General features: G+C 46.6%; 1 protein-coding gene across 1 annotated transcript in view; it reads left to right on the top strand.

Moving 5' to 3' along the window:
• Positions 1-298: 298 nt before the first annotated feature.
• The window catches only part of LOC102005911 (gamma-aminobutyric acid receptor subunit rho-2), a 43,633-nt gene continuing 22,719 nt past the window's right edge, over positions 299-21,212 (top strand). Inside the window, exons 1-2 of the mRNA XM_005377748.2 lie at positions 299-547; positions 9,334-9,440. Of these exons, the coding sequence (XP_005377805.1) occupies positions 360-547; positions 9,334-9,440 (295 nt within the window). The 5' untranslated portion in view covers positions 299-359. The remainder of the gene's footprint in view (positions 548-9,333; positions 9,441-21,212) is intronic.

Raw genomic sequence — 21,212 nt, 5'->3', positions numbered from 1 at the left:
GGAATCTATGCTGACCCTCTGCTGGATGTGGCAGACTGGTTTTACGCAGCCAGAGAGATGGATTAATGATCTCAGCAAAGAGCTGGCATGTTCAAGAGATTTAATTTTTTTTTATATAACAGTTTTAGCCAAAGCCGTTCTAGGGTTCAGTGGAAGCAGTTTCCCAGGAAGGCAAACTTCTTGACTAATGGCCAATCTCTAAGCAGCAGGGAGGGCAGAGCTGGTGCTTGTGTCATGACCTGGTGGGTGGGGCGTGGGGGTGGGAAATTCATCAGTATCAAATAGTAGCTCGGGAAAATCGGCCTTGCCAACCATCCTCTCACAGGTCCTCCGAGCAGCGTCCACCAGAGGCTGAATCAATGGTCAAGCTACGCGGGGTTTGCCCCACAGGAAGTTACTGGAAAACAGCCTGTTGCATCATAGACACTCACAAAATGCCTTACTTTACAAGACTCATCCTGTTCTTGTTTTGCCTGATGGTTCTTGTGGAGAGCCGAAAACCCAGGAGGAAGAGATGGACAGGGCACCTAGAAATGTCCAAGCCAAGGTAAGGTTGTGGTGGGAGGGGAGAAGCCCACGTTTGCAGCTGTGGCACATTGGGAGAGTCCCAAAGAGGGCTGGGTACATCCTTGAGTGTCCTATTAGACTGTCTTTTCCAGCTAGAGGTAGAGAGACCCCCCGCCTCACCAGAGCACAGATATTCTATACTGAAAGCAGCAAGAGCAAAGCAAGACAAGGCTGAGCCTGCATAGCCAAAGAATTTTGCCAGGATTTTGAGGTAAGGCAGATAGTTGAAGAGTAGTAGGTTAGAATCTATTACTTCATTTCTTGGGATAACATTGTGGAAGGGACCATAAGAGGCTTGCTGAATAATTACATTCAAGGTACTTAGGGTGGCTTGTATATAGAAATTTACCTTGAACTATGAAGAAAAAATGTAAGGCTGGGGGTGTAGCTCAGTGGTAGAGTGCTTGCCTAACATGTGGGAGGCCCTAGGTTCAATCCTCAGCACCACAAGAAAAAAAAAAAGAGAAAAGAAAAAATATAGCCAAGAATAGTTTTCTCTGAAGTATTTGATAAAGGATAACTTGTATTAATAGTGGTTTTAGCCAGGCGTGGTGGCGCACACCTGTAATCCTAGCACTCAGGAGGCTGAGGTAGGAGGATCACTGTGAGTTTGAGGGCAGCCTGGGCTACAAAGTGAGCTCAAGTCCAGCCTGACCTGCATGGCAAGACCCTGTCTCAAAAAGACCAAAAGTGGTTTTTATTTTACTGTTTGAATTTATAAAAAAGTATTTGAAATTTGCCAGATTATCAGAAATGTGTGGACAACCATCAATGCCATTTCATAGATGTAAGGAGACATTTCCAAGACATACTGATCAGAGTTAGAACTTACATTCAAAACCACTACCCTACAGGTCTTAGTTCCTTAGTAAGTTTGTTTTAAACTGACATACGGAACATGGTACTCCAAACTGAGGCAGACATAGGGCTGTTGGGCATAAAGAAGAAAAGAAGAACAAGAAGCTAAGATACAGACATGTGTGGAATCTTACCCAACTGTCTTCCCTTCTTTTTTTTTTTTTTTTTTTTTTCTTTTTTTTTCCGGTACCGGGAATTGAACTCACGAACTTCCGCTTCCCAGGCAGGCGCTGTGCTGCTGAGCTAAATCCCCAGCCCCAGTCTTCCCTTCTTAATAATGAGTGAACTACTGGTTCTGGATGTAAACTAGTATTTTTTTGGGGGGGGGTGGGTACTAGAACTCAGGGCCTCCCGTATGCAAGTGCTCTACCACTGAAATACATCCCAGCTCTGAAGTTAGGGTCTTAAGGCACACATTCTCTAGGTCAGTGGTCATGTGCCATTACCAGCAACACTCTTTTGAAACTCTACCTCCAATATATCTCTATTTACTTACAAATTAGATATATGTACTATTATAAATATGCATAGTAAATCTTTACTGCTTATTTTAAAAAAAAGCCCATAGGGGCTGGGGATTTAGCTCAGCGGCAAAGCGCCTGCCTGGCAAGTGCAAGATCGTGAGTTCGGTTCCCGGTACCAGAGAAAAACCAAAACAAAAAATAAAAAAATAAAAAAAACCCCATAAATATAAATAAGAATTATAATTCCTATTTCTGGAAGCCCGGTAAAGGCGTAAATACCATAAGGCTGAGTCACACTCTAGAAACCAAACAGATCAAAATCCCCCAAAATGACGGAAATAGGCGCTGCACTAGAAGGCTTTCCCCGGCTCTGTGGCCAGAATCATAGGCTTGTAGTAGAAAGGATCTCAGAGGCATCTGATTCACAACTCTCCTGAGCTCTGATTTTGGGAAATATGAGTAAAGCTTGTGTGACACGGGGGTTGTAGGGCCAAAGGAGACTGGGAAACTTTGCTTTAGGCCATATTAAACAGATGGCCTTTCTAGAAGTTCTTTACAGCAGACCTTTTGGCACCTTTGTTATACAACTAGGTGAGGTAAACCTTGAAGAGGGGGACACATTGTTCAGTATTTCTCAAAAACAAGGACAACGTTTATCTTGTAAGACTCCTATCCCAGGGAGCACATGGTGGGAGACTGCCCAAACAGGGTCATTTTACAAGGGCATAAACAGTGGTTCAGGGAGGGCCTGAATAAGTCACAGGGCTTGCTGGTGTCTCATAGGACTGGAACATAGGTTCTTTTTACTCACCCTAGAGGAAAGGGTGTCTGAAGATATCTCTGCCTTGAATGGGTGTTGGGGTCCAGATGAGCCCCTGGGAAGCCTTATGGACACCCCCCGCCCCCACAATCTGGGCCATCATAGCATCTGTCACCTCTCAGAAGACCCAGAGTTTCATTTCTAGATGCTTGTGTGGGGACATGGGGACAACTTGAATCTGACTCTTAGGGTGAGGAGAATTTCTTGAAAGTTATCCCATGAGGTGTTAAAGTGGAAAAAGGTAAACATATAATTCAAAGAATCTAAGACCATTCTTGAACTGAGGCTGGGAGGAAGGCTAGGGACTATGGCTGTGAGAAAAATTCTATCCAAGCATCTGATGCCACTTTTCACAACTGCTATCATTATTTGATCTATACACAGGGTTGAAAACTATACTAATTAATAGGAATAAAATGACTTTTTTTGCTTATAGTCTTAGAATACTTCCTACATGTCCTATTCACACACAAAAACATATATACAGTAGTACACCCACACCACATACCACCCGCTCATACATATATGACACATAGTTCCTCACACATGGTCACACACACAGTCACTCACGTCTAACTCACAGCCCACCGCATATAACAATGGTCACACTCCACACACTGTCAGGACCTCTTCTACCCTCTCAGCCTTCCCTGCATTGTTCGGGCACATGTACTCACACAAAATTATTCTGCCCAAGCTGGGTATGGTGGCACACACTTGTAATCCCAGCACCAGGGAGGCTGGGGGAAAAAAAATCTGCCCGGAAGTTGCTTTTTCAAAACCTTCTTTGGGTTTGCTAATCTTTTAGGTCCGAGTTTATTTAATGGCTCCCAAGCAAGTCTGCTTTCTCTCGGCTGTCTTCTTCTGGTTTTCCTGTTTCTCAGACCCCGTGCTTTGCCCCAACTGCCCCAGTCTGCTTCCTGATTGGCTTCCTACCTCACGATGGCTTTCTTTTCCGTGGAGGCCCTTCTCCCTTCAAGATCGGAAGGATCAACCAAATGCCCAGGCTGTGAGAGTCTGGGCCCTCCAGTCTCAGAGCCAGCCTGGAGGGCCCTGTGCCTCCCTTCCCACCCTGCTGCGGCCCTGGTACGCCTGGCCTCAGCCCTCTTCCTGGTTTGCACCATGATTCTGTCATGCTGGGCCGAGGAGCAGCTTTGCTCTCTTGGCCGCTGGGGAAGGTCCTGGGAAGGAAAAGGAGGTGAGAGGTCAACAAAACTAGCTTTGGTTCTACCACTCTCTGGTCATGTGGCTGGTTTTCTATTTCTAAACTTCCGTTTCTCCAGCTGAAGAGGGGAAGTGGGCATGGGGTGAGGCGTGCCTAAAGATGGCCGCCGCAGCAGAGAAGGGTGTGGTCACTGCTCTGGCCAAAAAAACCCACACAGTGCCTCTAGCCTTGCTTCCAAAGGCACAGTGAACACAATCTTCTGTCACCAACATCTCCCCACCAAGGGCCTGGTCCAAAATGCCTTGGAGGGTTTGGCTGCCTTGTTGTGGGGGTGGGGCTCAGGAGATAGGAGCTGAGTGTGGAGGCTGTCCTGACAGAGCTGGGCCTGCCCTGTGAGAGTGTGAATAGAGTGCAGCTGGCTCGTGCAAACAGCCCAAGGCTCAGGATTTTAGCAGCTCCAGTGATCAAACAACTGGTCCCTTAAAAAAATATTCTGAGCCCTCAATGGCAGCAGGATTTAAATCTTCTCTCTCTTGTTGGGATGGAGGCATGCTGGGACTTCCGGTTCTGTAATCCTCCCCTAAATAAATGTGGAAACTGTTGACAGGAGGGATTTGCTCCCGGTGAGGTAGAGCGGCAGTGAGCCGGCTGCACTCACAATTTAATGTCTATGATCTGCTAAGCCCTTGGCTGAGCCTTTCATCCGCCTTCCTGGCATCTTTTGCTGAGTGTCTGGTCACGGTTTCTTACACTGTGTCTGCCCAAGGAACCAGGCCCAGTCACACTGACCCCTGGACACAAGGATTAGGGCAGAGACTGGTGGGTGTGGAAGTTCCTCGGAGGTACCAGGCCATGAGCAAGCATACATGCTTCAAGGGGACTGGACTTCAGCTCCGTCTCCAGCCCTGGGGAGGAAGTTCCACAATCACAAAAGTTTTATTGCTAGCTCAGTGCTTCTTTTTTTTTTCTTTTTTCCTTGTTTAGTTAGACCCTTGTCAATAGACAATAATTAGGATATTCTGGATTTGACTGCTTTAGGGTTGTATGTAGGTTTGGTAGACAATGACCTGGAAAGAGTATGAAAGAGAGTGAAGAGAGAATCAGTCCTTTGTCACCTAATTTAGAGGAAAGGGATTTGACCAGAGCCCGCAGTCCTGGCCTCCAGCTCTGGCTGCCACCTCCTGCCACCACCTCACTGGGTGTCTGGACCAATTCAGTCTCCTGGGGCTGGGGATTTAGCTCAGCTACACAGCTCCTGCCTGGCAACTGCAAGGTCATGAGTTCGATTCCTGGTACCGGAAGAAAAACAAACAAACAAAAACTCAGTCCCCAACTCAGCCTTGACCCCTGCTGGCTGTGGGTTCTCTGTTCTGAAGGTGGAGGCTTTCTACAGAGGGTGGCCTGTGGACCTGCCACTTGGGCTCATGGAAGAAGTATTGATTCTGGCTAAGAAAAAACCCAGTGTTTCTACATTTGCCTGAGGCATATTTATCACAAAACCATTAACAATGTCACTGGGTTGGGTCTTTGAGGTCCCTGAGGCTGAAGTAAAGAACCTAGGTTGGGTCTGTGAGGTCCCTGAGGCTGAGAACCTATCCCACCCTTTTAAAATAAGTTTGCTAGTTCACTGGCTCATTGTGGAAAAGGAATTTTTAGGATGTGCCAGTTAAAAAGAGACCTGAGAAGGTTTGTTAGAGATGGAGGTACAGGACACACTCAGAGAATGGGGTATGAATGCTAAGAGAAAGGACAGCATGTTACAAGCTGGACCAGAGCCCATGTAAAAGATGTCCTCGAGATAGGTGATCACTGACAGTAATGGCAAACCTTTTAGATCTCAGTGCCCAAACTGCAGCCCGAAACTTATTTATCACAAAATACCAATACCACAATTAAACCTGAATGCTGAGGTTTTAGCTTAGAAAAAACAACTCCTACATTAACAGCTTCTATCCTTTTTTTTTTTTTTTGGTTTTTCTCCGGTACCGGGAACCGAACTCACGACCTTGCGCTTGTCAGGCAGGCACTTTGCCGCTGAGCTAAATCCCCAGCCCCTGACAGCTTCTATCTTAAAGGAAAAATAAATAACACACGTGCCATAGTGATACAGGGGAAAGAAACTCCCAACCTGTGTGATACCTGGGACATGTTCTCTAAAATCGAAGAATGAATTTTAGGAGCAATGGAGGTTAAGAGCAGAATATATTTATTGAGGGAAAGAAAGTTTCTATCCCAGAGAGGGACAGAAGGGGACCCAAGTGAGTTGCCCAGGGAACCAGTCTTTTTCCAAGGATTCTTATAGAGCAAAGCCATGAGGTGTCCCAGCACTCGGGAGGCTGAGGCAGGAGGTTCCTTGAGAGTTTGAGGCCAGCCTGGGATACAAAGTGAGCTCAAGTTCAACCTGAACTGCACAGAGAGACCTTGCCTCAAAAAGACAAAAAAAAAAAGACACGGGGTCAGGCGGGTCCAAGGTGGGGAGGGGGATGGGAAATCACAAGGTGGGCATGAGGTGGGACAAAACTATGGTCAGCCAATAAGATTACAAGTGTGATTATTCAGGTAAAATTGATTGAATCAGGATCAAATAGGGAAGTGAGTCACATAGCAAGGGGGCATAAATATAGAACAGGGGCTTTTCCTGTAAAGAGCTGGGTCAGTGACTCTTCAAGGTGACCGCTACCTATTTAGAGTGTCAATCCCTGATGTCCATCTCTAGGGATTTGCATTTGTTTAGTCTTTTGTCTTGAGGTCTGCCCTGCAGCAAATACATCTCCATTTGCAAGGTATCTTGTCTTCCATATTGGCTCCTTCCAGGGCTTGGCCTCGTCTAACTGCCTATAATATTTCTTTCTTTCTTTCTTTCTTTCTTTCTTTTTTTTTTTTTGCCTTTTTGAGAAAGGATTTCACTAGGGAGCTCAGGCTGGCCTTGAACTCACTTTGTAGCCCAGGTGGGCCTCGAACTCACAGTGATCCTCCTGCCTCAGCCTCCCAAGTGCTGGGATTACAGGCGTGCACCACCACACCCGGCTGCCTATAATATTTCTATCTAACTCAGCTGCCTACAGCAATAGGTTTGCCGGTCAGGTTACAGCGTAGGCTATGTACCCATGTTTGAAGTTGAGACACACTGCTGCCAATGCAGCTGCTTCCTGGGGTGGAGGAACAGCAATCTGCAGGTGTGGAGGACCACTGGGATTTGGTCCTACTTCTATGTATTGATATGTTCCTAGCTGGCTAGGATGTTTCTTTATCCCCTCAGCTGGCTTTAAGCAATGCAAATAGCTCTAGCTGGGGTATTGCTGTGTAGTCTTTAAAGTAATGCACAGGTCAGTGATGCCTGGCCTGTAGCTCCCGTGTAGTATGTGTGAGCTAGGCCGAGTGACGCCACACGGTTGCTGTTGGCTGACAGTGAATTTCGAGAAAAAAGCCCTGACATCTCAGGGCCTGGGGGTTATACATCAAAACTGAAGCACTGACCCCAAAACGTTAGATACTGCCCCAATCTGTGATATGCAGATTACTCTTTCTGCATATCCTTCTCTCTGCATATTGCAGATGTGATTGCATGCCTCCTACCTAGCCCAGCTCACAGCACTCCTGGACCACCCGCCTTTCTTTCAGTCACTCGCCCCCAAGCCATTCCTCTCTTCATGAATTAATAAAATCCAGGTTCAGCCCTGGGTTGAGGCCTTTGTTTCCCTTAACCGTCATTCTAGCTGGACTTAGGGCTCCTTGGCTCCCCACAACTACAAATATGCCTTTGTGTTTTTATTCTTGCTGTGGATTGCACTTGGAAGTGGTAGATTGGAATTACTTATTGGAATTCCAGTAACTTCCCTGAGATTCCAATTGCGGACTCCTCCAGACCTTGAGGAGGTCTAGAAGGGCTTCATATATTACAGGCACAATTTACAGGTGAAAAAGAGAGGTCCAGGGCCCAAAAGACAGAAGGCAGGGGGTAGGGAGTGCTGGTCAGGTCACAAGATAGGCTGGCCCCCACAAGCAGGAAGAAGCTTGTCTGGAATGTGTAGTTTTTCTTAAGCATACAACTTAAAACTCTTGATTTTCTTGTCTCTTTTCTACCTACTTTTTATTTCTTCTATCTTACTTCAGCCACACAAGAAATTTTTGAATATAAAAATCAAAAGGAGGGGCTGGGGATTTAGCTCAGTGGCACAGTGCCTGCCTGGCAAGCACAAGGTCGTGAGTTCGATTCCCGGTACCGGAAAAAAACCAAAACCAAAATAAATAAATAAATAAATAAAATAAAAAATAAATAAAAAGGAAAAGGAAAAAGAAAAAAAGTCCCTCCATCACTCAACCCAATCATTTTCATCCAATCATAACTTTGGCAAGACAATCAGGAGCTTTCCCAAGTAGAATGCTGTTGGAGGTGGTGAAGTCCACTTTAGGAAGCAGTGGAAGGATCTGGTCCATTGATACAGGAGAAATATAACTCCTGACTTGTTAGATGTCAAATGCACTGATTTTGTGATCTCACAACTTTAAGGAATGAAGTTGCAAATCAAAGGAAGAAGGTAGAAGAGTTTCATTGGAAATGAGAAGAATAGTTTCTGGATTTCCAGGAGGGGTCTTGAATGGGGTGGCCACAGAGACCCTTTGTCAGGGTTAATTTATACAGCAAAGTTGGTACAATATAGCGGGTCAAATTACAATCAACCTATGGAATTACAAGTATAACTACTGAGCTAGTATTGACTTAACAGGAAAGAGTCACATAGCATGGGAAAGAACAAAGACATTTTTGGAAAGAGATGGGTCCAGATGCTCTAGACTTAGGATTCCTTGGCTCCCCACAACTACAAATATGCCTTAGTGTTTTTATTCTTGCTGTGGATTGCACTGGAAGTGGTAGATCAGAATTACTTATTGGAATTCCAGTAACTTTTCCCTGAGATTCCGAATGCGGACTCCTCCAGACCTCGAGGAGGTCTAGAAGGGCTTCAAATATTACAGGCACAATTTACAGGTGGAAAAGACAGGTTCAGAGCCCCAAAGACAGAAGGCAGGGGGTAGGGAGTGCTGGTCAGGTCACAAGATAGGCTGGCCCCACAAGCAGGAAGAAGCTTGTCTGGCTGGACTTACTGGACCAGGTGGTGGTAATGACAGTATAATTTTAAGTTACTGTTTGTTTGTTAGGGAAGCATGTAGGCCTGACCAGTGTATCTTTATTTGAGGACGGCCTTCTTCAGCTGTACCTCCACTGGAAATTCTGATGTCTTTATTTCTTTGTGCTGACTCTCCTGAGGGCACAGTTCCTCTCTGACTGTATATTAATTACTATGTAATTTAGCTGCCTATGATACTGTAAAGGTGTGGAAGGATGCTGGCGGGCCTTTCAGTCTTCTCCCTGGCTGAGAAGGACTGGCAGAGTAGAGATCATCTCACTCAGTGCCTTGGCAGACCACTGGAAAAGTATTTCTGGTTTGTCTTTGCAGTCACCCGTACAAAAAGTACCTTGACGTGACCAAAATCCGAACAGGAAAGCCTCAGCCACTTCTCCGGGTGGATGACCATGACTTCACCATGAGACCAGCCTTTGGAGGTAGGACCGTGGGCCTCATCCCATCCCCCAGGGCTGCTCTTCAGACTTACCTTGTTACCTTGTTTCTGTCAGCCACAGCCTTTGCTGGGGTGTGATTTCCCACCTCACGGTCAGATAAGCACGACTCCACTTCTGGAGTCACTCACGGTCCTGGAGAGATGGCAGGAAGTGGTGAAGAGGCTGCTGACTGGACCCAGGCTTCAGGTGACTCACGTGTTTACCTTCACAGAGACCAGCCATACCGACAGCTGTGTTTTGCTAAAAAAAGCAAGTGTGCAGGGAGCGCCTCTGGTTGGCTGTTCTGTGACTGGCGGGATTTCCAGTTGTCAGGGGGCCACCATCTTTCCAGTGCAGCAGCAGTTTAACTCACTGGAAAGACCCCAAAGGAGCATTGATACTTTAGGGCTCAGGGAGTAGAGGCATCACAGGGGGTGCAGTCCTTCCCAGGAAAGAGGAAACTGCACAGGCAGGCCTGCACCTTCGTCAGTTTATAAGGATGTATTATTGGCTCAGTGGCTTGGAAACAACAGGAGGGGCTGGGGATTTAGCTCAGCGGCACAGCGCCTGCCTGGCAAGCGCAAGGTCGTGAGTTCGATTCCTGGTACCGGGAAAACAAAACAAAACAAAACAAAAAACGGAAACAACAGGAATTTATTTCTTACATGTTTGGAGGCTGAAATCAAGATCAAGGTACTGAGAGAGTCTGTGTCTAGAGAGACACCTTCTCACTCTTAAGTGCAGACTGTGAAAGGCAGGAGGGAGCTCCCTGAGGTGTCTTTATAAGGGCACAATCCCGTGCATGACAGGGCTCCACTTTCACGTCTGAATCACCTCCTAAGGGCCTCACCTCCTGATACCATATGGTGATGTTATAGGAATGAAATCAGGAGATACTATAACTCCCAGTCTGCTAGATGTCTGATACTCTGAGCTCATGTTTCCCAAAAATAAAAGAATGAATTCTAAGGAACATAGGGGTTAAGAGTAGGAAATATTTATTAAGGGGGAAAGATACAGCTCCTGAGAGGCAGGAGGGGCCCCAAAGGGGTTGCTGAGGACCCCACTTCTCAGGCGAAGTTTTATAGAGCACAATCATGTGGGCGCAACATGGGTTACAGCTATAATCCACCAATAAATTTATAAGTAGCCACTTAGGTAATATGGATCCAGGGAGGAAGCAGGTCACATAGCAAGTGCACACATAGCAAGAGCACCAAGAACTTTTTAGGAGGTGAAGAGTCCAGGGGTCTTGGTTAGCCACTGAGGAGACCGATTCGACCTAGACTTCATTAGACCAGGAGTTACCACTTATCTCAGGCCTGGTCATTCCATCTTTATTTAAGGCCTGGCCTCCAAGATAAAGAGCCACCTCTGTAATGGGTTTTCTTTTTGTTGTTGTTGTTTGTTTGTTTTTCTGGTACCAGGAATCAAACTCATGACCTTATACTTGCCAGGCAGGCACTGTGCCGCTGAGCTAAATCCCCAGCCCCTGTAATGGGTTTTCATCTTTGTCCTGACTCTCTCAAGGGCCCAGCCCTATCTGACCGCTTGTAATATTTCTGCCTAACTCATCTGTAATACCTAGGGGTTGGGATTTTAACGTATACATTTTGTGAGGACACAGATGTTCAGATCAAACAGCTGGGAAAGGACCTAGTTGATTGCTCTGAGCAGGCATGGAGTGGGCTGAGAATAGAAGATTGCACAGGATCCCTGGGTCAACTCTTCCCTGGTGCATATTGGGGAAACTAAGGCCCAGTGCATGTCAGCGCATCAGCTGTGGTTGGGTAGACTGTTTTCCTTTCTGCTGTGTCTTTCCCCTCAGTACCCATTGTTATTCTGGGATGGCAGGAAGGAGTATGACCTTCAGGCAGGTAACAAATGCTTTCTGAGTCTCTGTTTGCACATGTATACAATGGGGACAGTAATCCACACCAACAGGGTTGTTTTCCAGATTAAACGAGATTATGTATGTAAAGCCCCTGACATGTATTTGTTCACATCCTCTCAGAAAACCCAGCTGTCAGACCTTCCTCCTGTGTGACTGTTAAGGGATTAAGAAATTAATTTATCCCAGAGGCCTTTGGATTTTAAAAGGCACTAAATTCTCTGGGCTCTGACACTTGCTAAACAGAGGGAGAGAAGGAGGTGGCGGATTACAGTTCAGTGACTTTCCTCTTTTCCACCCAGCAATCTGATTTACCTCTGTCTCAGGTCAAGAGGAGCGTACCAGATTGGTGGTAGTTCAGGTTTCCTCAGGGTTTGTCATGGGCGCTTCTACCAGGGAATTTTGTGGTAATAAAATTTTACTGAATGGCGAGCTAAGAAGACCAGCCTGTACCCCAGGCAGTCTACGCTAGGTGTTCACATACACTGGAGACTCCACCTTGCTTCTCTACCCTCGCATACACGGCATCAGTTGATAGGTGGTCAGCTGGGTGGCCAAGAAGAATAACAGGAGTAAGAATGGCTGCTACCGGTGTATAACCCATGTTCTGTGCCAGACATCACTCTAAGATGTGTGTGTGTGTGTTTGTGTGTGTGTGATTTGCTGGGTGTGTGGTCCGGGAATCAAACCTAGGGCCTCACACGTGCTGGACAAATACTTTACCCCTTGAGCTACACCCCCAGCCCATATATGGTTTTGATGTAATCCTCTCATAAATTCTTGGGGGTAGATACATTATAGTCATCTGATGAAGAAACTGAGGCAAGAATAGTTGAAAGGAGTGGTCCAGGTCACTGTGGCTAGGGTTGAGCCCTCCTGCCTAGGTGGGTTTTTTTTTTTTTTTTTTTTTTTTTTTTTTTCTCCGGTACCGGGAACCAAACTCAGGACCTTGCGCTTGCCAGGCAGGCACTTTGCCGCTGAGCTAAATCCCCAGCCCCCTAGGTGGGTTTTTTTCTTATCTGCTACCCTGAGCCCCTCTGAGGGGAGCTGACAATCCGTTAGGTGGAGGAGGAATGCTGCCCGAGGCTACAACACTTCTAGGAGTCCCTCAAAAAGTTTTCTTTTAAAATTAGGAAAATGAAATTTTAGGTAGAAGAAATCATTTTACTATATACTATTAATAATATACTTACCCTTTTACAAAAAGTTATAAAATATATTTTAAAAGTATCTGTATAAAGGGAGAGGTCCTTGAAGGCAAAAGTGCCTCAGGCACTCAAGAGTCAGACTGTGACCCTCCCTCAGCACACAATTCATGGGGCAGGTGTGCGTGTCTGGGTGCATTTCAGAGGATGCCGTGTAACTTTCCGCTTGTTGCTGTCAGGAGCCTGAGCAATCACTGGGTCAGAATCAGTGAAGGAGAAGCTCCTGGGGCACAGGTGGGTAAGCGATGGCCACAGAAGAGCCGGGGCCAGAATTTTGATTTCTCGTGTAACATCTGTTGTAAAACCGAAAGCCTGTGGGAGAAAGCAGAGCTAACTTTAAGGAATGGCAGGTGAAGTCCTGTCACATTCCCAGAAAACCTGGCTTGGAGCAGACTCCTATGACACGCAGCATCCCCATCACGGTGCTCCGTCCTCAAGGCACCTTTGAGGAGCAAACTGAACTTCCTGCGCCCCGGTCTCTGCATCTACTGAGCCCATCACCAGCTGCCTGGCCAAGCTTCTCCCACTGGAAAAACCTCGACTTTGGGGAAGCAGCAGGGAAAGGAGGTAGCTCCTCCAACAAATGTGCTAAGCCCTGAGGCTCTAAGGAGCTCAGTTCCTAATGCAGGGTGGGGTCACACCCCCTTCCCTGGCTTTCCTGCAGGTCCAGCTGTCACTTGGATGAAACCGGAAGGAGAACACACAGTGAGGTACCAGGGTTCCATGCCCGCATGTGGCCATAGACAAAATCTGCGAAGCTCTGCATTGTGGGCACGTGGGCGAAGGGCCTGGCCCAGGAGGGGGCTTCCCACTTGTGGTGTCAGTGGGCTTTGTCACCTACCCCGGAAACACCTGGAGATGGCTTAGTGCTTCGGAGCCTTCCTTGTAGGTGCACCTGAGAGGCCACATTTTCCTTAGTGCCTGTTCCCATCGTATTTCTTTAAGAGGAACTTTCTTGTTGATTGTTGTTTAAAATAATTGATAGAGAGGAATTCCCCTAAGACCAGATAACCCTGGGATGACCTTTTCAGACCGGGAGGAAAAAAAGATTAAAAATCTATCAGCTTCCTAATAATCTCAGGGATCAGTTGAAGCGCAAATACCTCGTTTAAGCGACCAGCTGCCTGATTCAGTTGTGTGCCCTGGTTAGAACTGCAGAGGCCCCACTGCAGGGCTGAGTTTTTAAAAATAAATTTTAAGGGCTGGGGATTTAGCTCAGTGGCACAGTTCCCGCTTGGCAAACGCGAGGTTGTGAGTTTGATTCCTGGTACCGGAAACCCGCGCCCCCACCAAAAAAATTTTAATTTTTAAAAGTTGTGTACTTTAAGTTTATATGTTTTTGCCAATTGTACCTCAAATAGGGCTGAAAATAAAACAAAAATTTGGTGAAATATACATAACACAAAATCCAGTATTTGAACCATTTTTAAGTGTACACTCAGTGACACAATATACCTTCATATTGTCCAATCATTTTCACCCAGGTATTTCCAAAAATTTTTCATCTTCTCAAATTGAAACTCCAAGCCTTTAAACAGTAAATCCCTAGTATTCCTTAAGAAGCCTTTGGAACTCATTATTCTACTTTCTGTCTCTATGATTTTGAATATTTTAGGTACCTAAGTATACTAATACAGTTTTTGTTAGCTTTTGTGATTGGTTTATTTCATCTAGCATAATGTCTTAGAAGTTCATCTGTGTTATAGCATATTATGTAGTATTTTTTTTCTTTCTGAGGCTGAGTACCATTCCATTACATGTTTATATATTTTGCTTATCCATTCATCCATGGATGGACATGCAGGCTGTTTCAACATTTTGACTATCGTGAACAATGTTGCCAAGAACATGAATATACAAATATCTGTTTGAGACTCTGCTTTTGATATCAAGAAATAAAACTGCTGGATTATGTGGTAATTCTGTTCTTTGTTTGTTTTTGTCTTTTTGAGACAGGGTCTCCCTATGCAGTTCAAGTTGACCTTGAACTCACTTTGTAGCCCAGGCTGGTCTCAAATTTACAATGATTCTCCTGCCTCAGCCTCAGCCTCAGCCTCAGGAGTGCTGAGATTACAGGTGTGCACCACCACACCTGTCTAGTAGTTCTTTCTGAGGAAGTACAATACAGTATTGTTTTCCACAGTAGTGACAGTACTTTACATTTCTACCAGCACAGTGCAGATTTTTAAATCAGGATACACAGATGTAGTAAAGGAAAGATGTAAGTAACATCATCGTGTATTCTTTTGAAATATATCCAAAGAGTTTGTTAGAATGGTCAGGAAAAATGGTGGTAAAAACATAAATCAAGTTCTCTGACCAAAATGCATTTGTCCGTAAGACAAATATTGCTTTAGGCAGGGTCCCTGGCACTTAGGTAAACAAGACAGACAGGGTCCTGTTTCCAGTTTAGTCTGGGAGACCAATATTAATGAAATCTCATGTGAGGATGTCCAGTCGTGAGGGCTGCTGGGAAGAAAAGTCCTAGGAGCTGTCAGGGTAAGGTCTGTTCCTGGGGCTGAGAAGGAGCCATCTTGTCTGGACTGCTAGCCCTACCGAAGTCCCTTTGTAATGCATTACTTTATGGAGACAGCGGCACAGCCAGTTCGGCCCGGAGTGAAAGGCCTACATTAGGGAGGTGACTCCTGCAGAGCCTGGAAGCAGGTGTAATGGGTGAGCACCCACCGGAAGACAATCCCTGTCCAGATCAGTGTAGCTGGAGCAGTCTACCCATCACTGCCACTCAGGTCTTCCCCAGGACCCTGCTCCCAGCCTGCCCCAGGCCCTTGTTCCTTATACCGCACGTTCTTGGTATACTCTTAGGAGTCAAAACCCTCCCCAGCAAAATTGTATTCTTTATTAATTTTAATTTGAATTTATTAAGGAACTTAAATTCAGTTTTTCTCCTTAAGAAACAATGATAAGAAAGTTGAAACTACCACCTTACACACCAGTACTATGGCCTTAGTCTGCCAGTGTCACTTTGCTGCCCCAACCATAGCCAGGTTCCCCTTCTGGAAACATCTTTGCCTTGCTGCTGCTCCCCATGAGTATGAAATGTAACCTGTCTTCCCTTGCCAGACCCCAGGATTGCCCCCCACCCACTGTATCCACCCTCATCTCTGGCCTCGCACTACCCAGCAGCTAAGGAGAAACCTGAATCTTCATCCTGCTCCATTCTGCTCATTGAATGGCTCACAAAGGTCCACCTGAGCTCAAGAGGAGGGGAACTAGGGTCTGTCTTCTCATAGGAGAAGTGTTGAGGAAAACCACACCCTAAGGCTGTGCTGCCTGGATGCAACCTCATCTTGGCCAGTTACGAGCTGTATGAGCTTGAGTAAGCTCCAGAGCCTTTCTGTTCCTCAGTGGCCTCCCATTTAAAGTGGGGATAATAGTACCAACTCGGGGCTGGGGATTTAGCTCAGCGGCAAAGCGCCTGCCTGGCAAGTGCAAGGTCGTGAGTTCGGTTCCCGGTACCGGAGAAAAACCAAAACAAACAAACAAACAAACAAAAAAAAAAGAATGCTCTTCAAGAAGCCAGGTATGCTGACACAAATCTATAATCCCAGAACTCTGGAAGGGTGAGGTAGGAGGATCATACATTTGAGCCCAAAGTACACATCTCTAATCCTAGCGCTTGAGAGGTTAGGACAGCACGATTGCCATGAGTTTGAGGCCAGCTCGGCTACATAGTGAGTTCATAGCTAGCTTGAACTACATAGCGAGACCCTCTCTCTCAAAAAAAAAAAAAAAGCCGGGCTATAGCTCAGCAGCACAAATGCCTGCCTGACAAGTGCAACATCCTGAGTTTGATTCCCAGTACAAAAAAAAAAAAAAGAGGGGCTGGGGATTTAGCCCAGGGGCACAGTGCCTGCCTGGCAAGTGCAAGGTCATGAGTTCGTTTCCCGGTACTGGAAAAATAAACAACCAAAAAAAAAAAAGACAGCAACAAAATCACCCATAAAACCTGTGCCTTCCTGACATACCCCTTTAGGGTCTCTGGGGTGAGGACAGGTACTGCTGAGGTTACTGCTGAGCGGTTGACAAGGGGTGGATTGTGACCATTAATTGTGGTGTTAATTTGAGCGGATTAAGAAATGCCTATTGGATTAGTGGAGCACAGTTCTGGGTGTGGTTGACATGTACGCCACAAACTGGGGAGGTAGTACCCGCCTTGGATGTGGGTGGCAGCAGCCAATAGGCTTGCAGCAATTCTCAGGTTACTGCCAGTTGCTTCCCCAATGGGGCTGTCTCCAATGTGCTGCCTTTCTAAGGAATTCCCTAGGGTTTCTCTGACGCGTGATTTTCACCTTGCTTGAAATAGTCCCACCCCTGTAAGGTTCTCTGCGTTTGTGAGTGCAGACCCTCCTTAAGCCCCCATGGCTTTCCTGGTGTTTTATTCTGTGGCCTCCAGAGAATCTTGGGCTTCTCGGTCACCAAGGAGCTCGGTCACCGAGGCCCCAGATGCCACTCGTCTGGGCCAGTGAGGCCCACGGAACCTCATAAGGCAAGAGTGTGGGGCCCCCACCTTGCTTTGGGGCTGCGGCCTCCCCTTCTGAGTGCCACTCAGACTCCCTTGCCCTGCCTCCACTCTTCACCCTGGGCAAGGCGAGCACTTAACTGCTGTGCAGCGTGAGTGGGTTGGGAGGGAAGCTAGGGAGGAGGCTCACTTGCAGGGCTGCCGTAGGCTTTTTCCTGGGGCTCCTGCCTGGGGGAATCAGGGTCCTGGGAGCCTTCCCTGGAGCACAGAGCCACCCACGTCTGCTCCTGCTCCCTATTCACCTCTCTTCCTGCCCTCTGTCCCGGACAATTCCTCTTCTACAGCCACCCTGGTCAATCTCCTTCCTTTGTCTAGTGTTTCGTGACCCAGGGACTGGATTAGGGCGGTAAGACAGGTCTAACCCTACTAGGTGGGTCTGTTGTAGGTGTTTTGTTAGTTATCTTTTATTTTTAAAAAACCTTTTTTGGGCAGTGCTGGGATCTATTCTGGATGCCGTGAACAAAGACTCCTCACATGAGGTCTTCAGGTATAAAGACAAACACTCTACCATGGAGCTACAGCCACAGCTAGGGCTGTGTCTTTTTTTAAATTAGGTTTTCAGTTTTGAGGTATAATTGACAAATAAAAGCGTGTACATATTTAAGGTATACAGCGTGTTTTGATACAAGTACATATCATGAAATGATCCCCACAGTCAAGCTAATTAACATATCCATCTGCTCAGCGTTTTCTTTGCCTTTGTGTGTGTGCGCATATGTGATGGAACGCTTACATTCTACCCTCTTAGCAAATGTCAAGCATATAGTACAGTAATGTTAATTACAGTTCTTAGATCTCAGACCTTCTCTGCTTCTCATACCTGAAACTATCCTTTGACCAATACCTCCGCCTTTTCTTCATCCCCTGGCCCTGGCAACCACCTTCTCTCTGCTTCTGTGCATCTGATAATCTTAGATTCATACCATACTTAGATCTGTTTGGGACATAAAATCTAAGTAATTAGTCAGATCTCTTTTAGGCATTTAGAGACAATTGGAGTTTGGTCCAAGGTCAGGCCAGGAGAAGGATTGTGAGTCACTAGCCTCAGGCAGGAGTGTCTGTGTGTGGGGAGAGGGGGTTGCGAAGAGGTCACCTATATCAGTTAGGGTTCACTAGAGGAAAAACATATATATATATATGAATTTACGCAGTAGCTTTACAATGGCTGCTTATGGAAGCAAGGGTAGAAGAATGCAGAATGCCCTGGAGAGCCTGGAGGGGATTCAGCCAAAAGGCAAAGGCCTGGAGCTCACGGGAGTCCCTGGTGCTCACGGCAGAATCTGGTGTGAGTCCATATGGGGAGGCTGAGAGGTCTGCACTGGAAGCCTGAAGGAACTGGAGATGAATGTCCAAAGATAATGGTAGAAACTGGAGCTCCTCTGAAGAAGCAAAAAGGGGAGACTTCCTTCTTTCCCTTTTTATTCTACCCAAGCTCTGAGCCAGGTCTTGGGTTTTCTTATTTCTGCAAGATGACCAGTACCTTTATTCTTGAAGGTTCTGGGCCATTTGTCATCAAACCTGGATTGAGTTGTTGTAGTTTCCCACTGACCTTAATAACAAGACAGAGTAATACTCGAAGGGACCCTAAGGCATCTCTTGCCCTCCAGATATATTCTTCCTTTTCTCCACTGTGGAGTAATATCCGGTTTCCCCTTGGTGGCCTGGACCAATCACCCTTGACAACACTGACTCCCAGCAGTTTCCGTAGTGTAGTGGTTATCACATTCGCCTAACATGGACTCCTTGTTAGCTTGTTTACTCAGAGGGCGAGGCCTGAGGCCTGGGAAAAGTGTCCACACTTCAGAAGCTGGAGTGGGAAGGAGGGAAGCAGAGATGAAAATACTAACTGCTGGTACAAATGGGCCAGGGGAAGTTTGAGAGCAAGAGGAAGTGACCACCGGGACCTGGGCCACTCCTGGAAAACTCAAACAGTCCAGCGTTTCTCCAAGTTGAGCATGGAGGAGCATCTCCTGACAGACATTGAAATGCAGACTCCTGGACCCCGCCCTCAGTAGGCCTGGGTGGGGCCTCAGAATTTTCATCTCTAACAAGTGCCTGGTGGTGCTGATGCTGTTGTGGAGGGGTGAGCACCTCCTCGCCCAGCCCCTGCAATTGGATAGTCAGATAATTGCTGCCAGGGGGTGCTGGCAGGCCACACCCACCACGAGCAGAGTCAGGCCTATTTTGAAACCCTATTCAGTTACACCCCCAACAAGGGAAGAAGTCCCAGGGCCACTATTTCAAATTAACTCAGGCTCTGAGAGACTCCCTTAAAGAAAGAGAGGAATAGGGAGAAAACACACAGTCAAGCCGTACAACCCCCAGTATCAAGAATTCTCCTGCTCCAGCAATGGCTGAGGCAGTATGGCCACCCGGGGCCATCCCTAGGAAGAAGCCCGGCTGACTGCCTGGGACTTGAGGGGTGGGGAGAGGACAGTCCCTTCTCTAACTTGCAGAGGCAGGGAAGAGGGCGCCTCCTTGTCCCGGAGTCTCTGTCCGCCAGCTCAGGGCCCTCTCTCCTGTCTCAGGCACAGGGCCATCTGAGATGGGTCCCCTGCTGAGCAAGGAGGCAGGTGGAGAGAGCAAGCTGCCTGAGCCTGCTCCTGTTCAGAGACGTGGAGTGCAGGGCTGTCCCTGTGGGGGTGAGGCTGTGGTGGAAACCTTGAATTTGTACCATGTCCACAAACGTAGTATTCACAGGTTAGCAAGGCCAGCAGCACCCCCAGGCCACCTCAGACATTCTGTCTCTAAAAGGAAAAGAAGATTGGGGGTCAGAGGTGCTGGGGGTCAGATCGGGGCCTCATGTGTGCTAGGCAAGATCTAGAGATGACCATGCACGTATTCTGCCAGCTACAAACACACAGGCAGTACCTCCTAAGGGTAAACGTTTTGTCCGTCTTCTATCTTCATGAATTAGTTCTGCTTATTGTGTTCGCCTCTCTCTCTCTCTCTGAGGCACTGGAGATTGAACCCATTATCCTATCCGGGCTCGGCAAGCACTGTATCACTGAGCTCTATCCCTCACCCAGTTTTGCGTAGTTTTGTACTTCGTTTAAATGGAATCATACAGGGTGTGACACTCTCCGCTAAAGCAACCTGGTTCGTCTTTGGAGTAGTAGGACTGTTGGTGAGTTTGGTTTGTGTTTTTTTGAGATAGGGTCTCTGTTGCTCAGCCTGGCCTCAAACTTTTAATCTTTTGGACTCAACCTCCCAAGTAGTTGTGATCACAGGCATGTGCCACTGTGCCTGGTAGACTGGAGAGGTTTTTTTTTAAAAAAATCATTTTCAGCGTCAATCTGTCTTTCTGAGGCTTCTATGCATGCCACCTTGTGTGACATAATAATGATACCATTCAGAAAATCTCTCTTCCATGTGACAGTCTTTCAGATAATTTAAGGGTGTTTCTCCAAAGTTTTCAGTCTTTGCAGGATTGATATCTCATACTCTTCAACAGCTCCTAAGGTGGTTTGACCAGGAATATACCTACCATCCCACTGTCCCCTGGATCTATGTTACTCACAGCTCCTCTTGGTTCCAAACACAGTTCCCTTCAGGCATGGGGGGATCATGCAGAGCCAGGGACATGAGAACTCTTCTACTGCTCAAGATACCTCTGAAAATCCTTTTAATTTCCTTCCAAAATAATGTTATGCATATACAAGCAAATATGCATATATATTCTCTTCAGTCCAGGTTTCTTTTTTTTTTTTTTTGTACCGGCAATCAAACTTAGGACCTCATGCTTGCTAGGCAGGCACTGTGCCACTGAGCTATATCCCTGGCCCTCAACTCACTTTTAAGACTTTTTAGCTATGCCTTCTCTTGCACAGCTACACCTCCATATTCTTCTGCATTTTTTACTTTTGTGTGTGTGGTAATACTGGGGATTGAACTCAGTGCCTTCATACTGAGCTACATCCACAGCCCTTTTTATTTTTTACTTTTTTAAAATTTTTGAGACAGAGTCATCACTAAGTCTCTGAATTGCCCAGGCCAGGCTCAAACTTAGGATCTTCCTGCTTCAGTCTCCCAGTGCTGGGGTTACAGGTGTGTGCCCAGCTATCTTTTTTTTTTTTTCTTACCTAGCAATATATCCTTTTTTTTTTTTTGTCTTTTTGAGACAGGGTCTTGCTATGTAG

The sequence above is a fragment of the Chinchilla lanigera genome, unplaced genomic scaffold (genome assembly GCF_000276665.1).
Source record: "Chinchilla lanigera isolate Chin_1 unplaced genomic scaffold, ChiLan1.0 scaffold00010, whole genome shotgun sequence".
NCBI classification, from domain to species: Eukaryota; Metazoa; Chordata; class Mammalia; order Rodentia; family Chinchillidae; genus Chinchilla; species Chinchilla lanigera.
The sequence above is the reverse complement of the archived record's forward strand: the minus strand, read 5'-3'. Positions and strand labels throughout refer to the sequence as shown.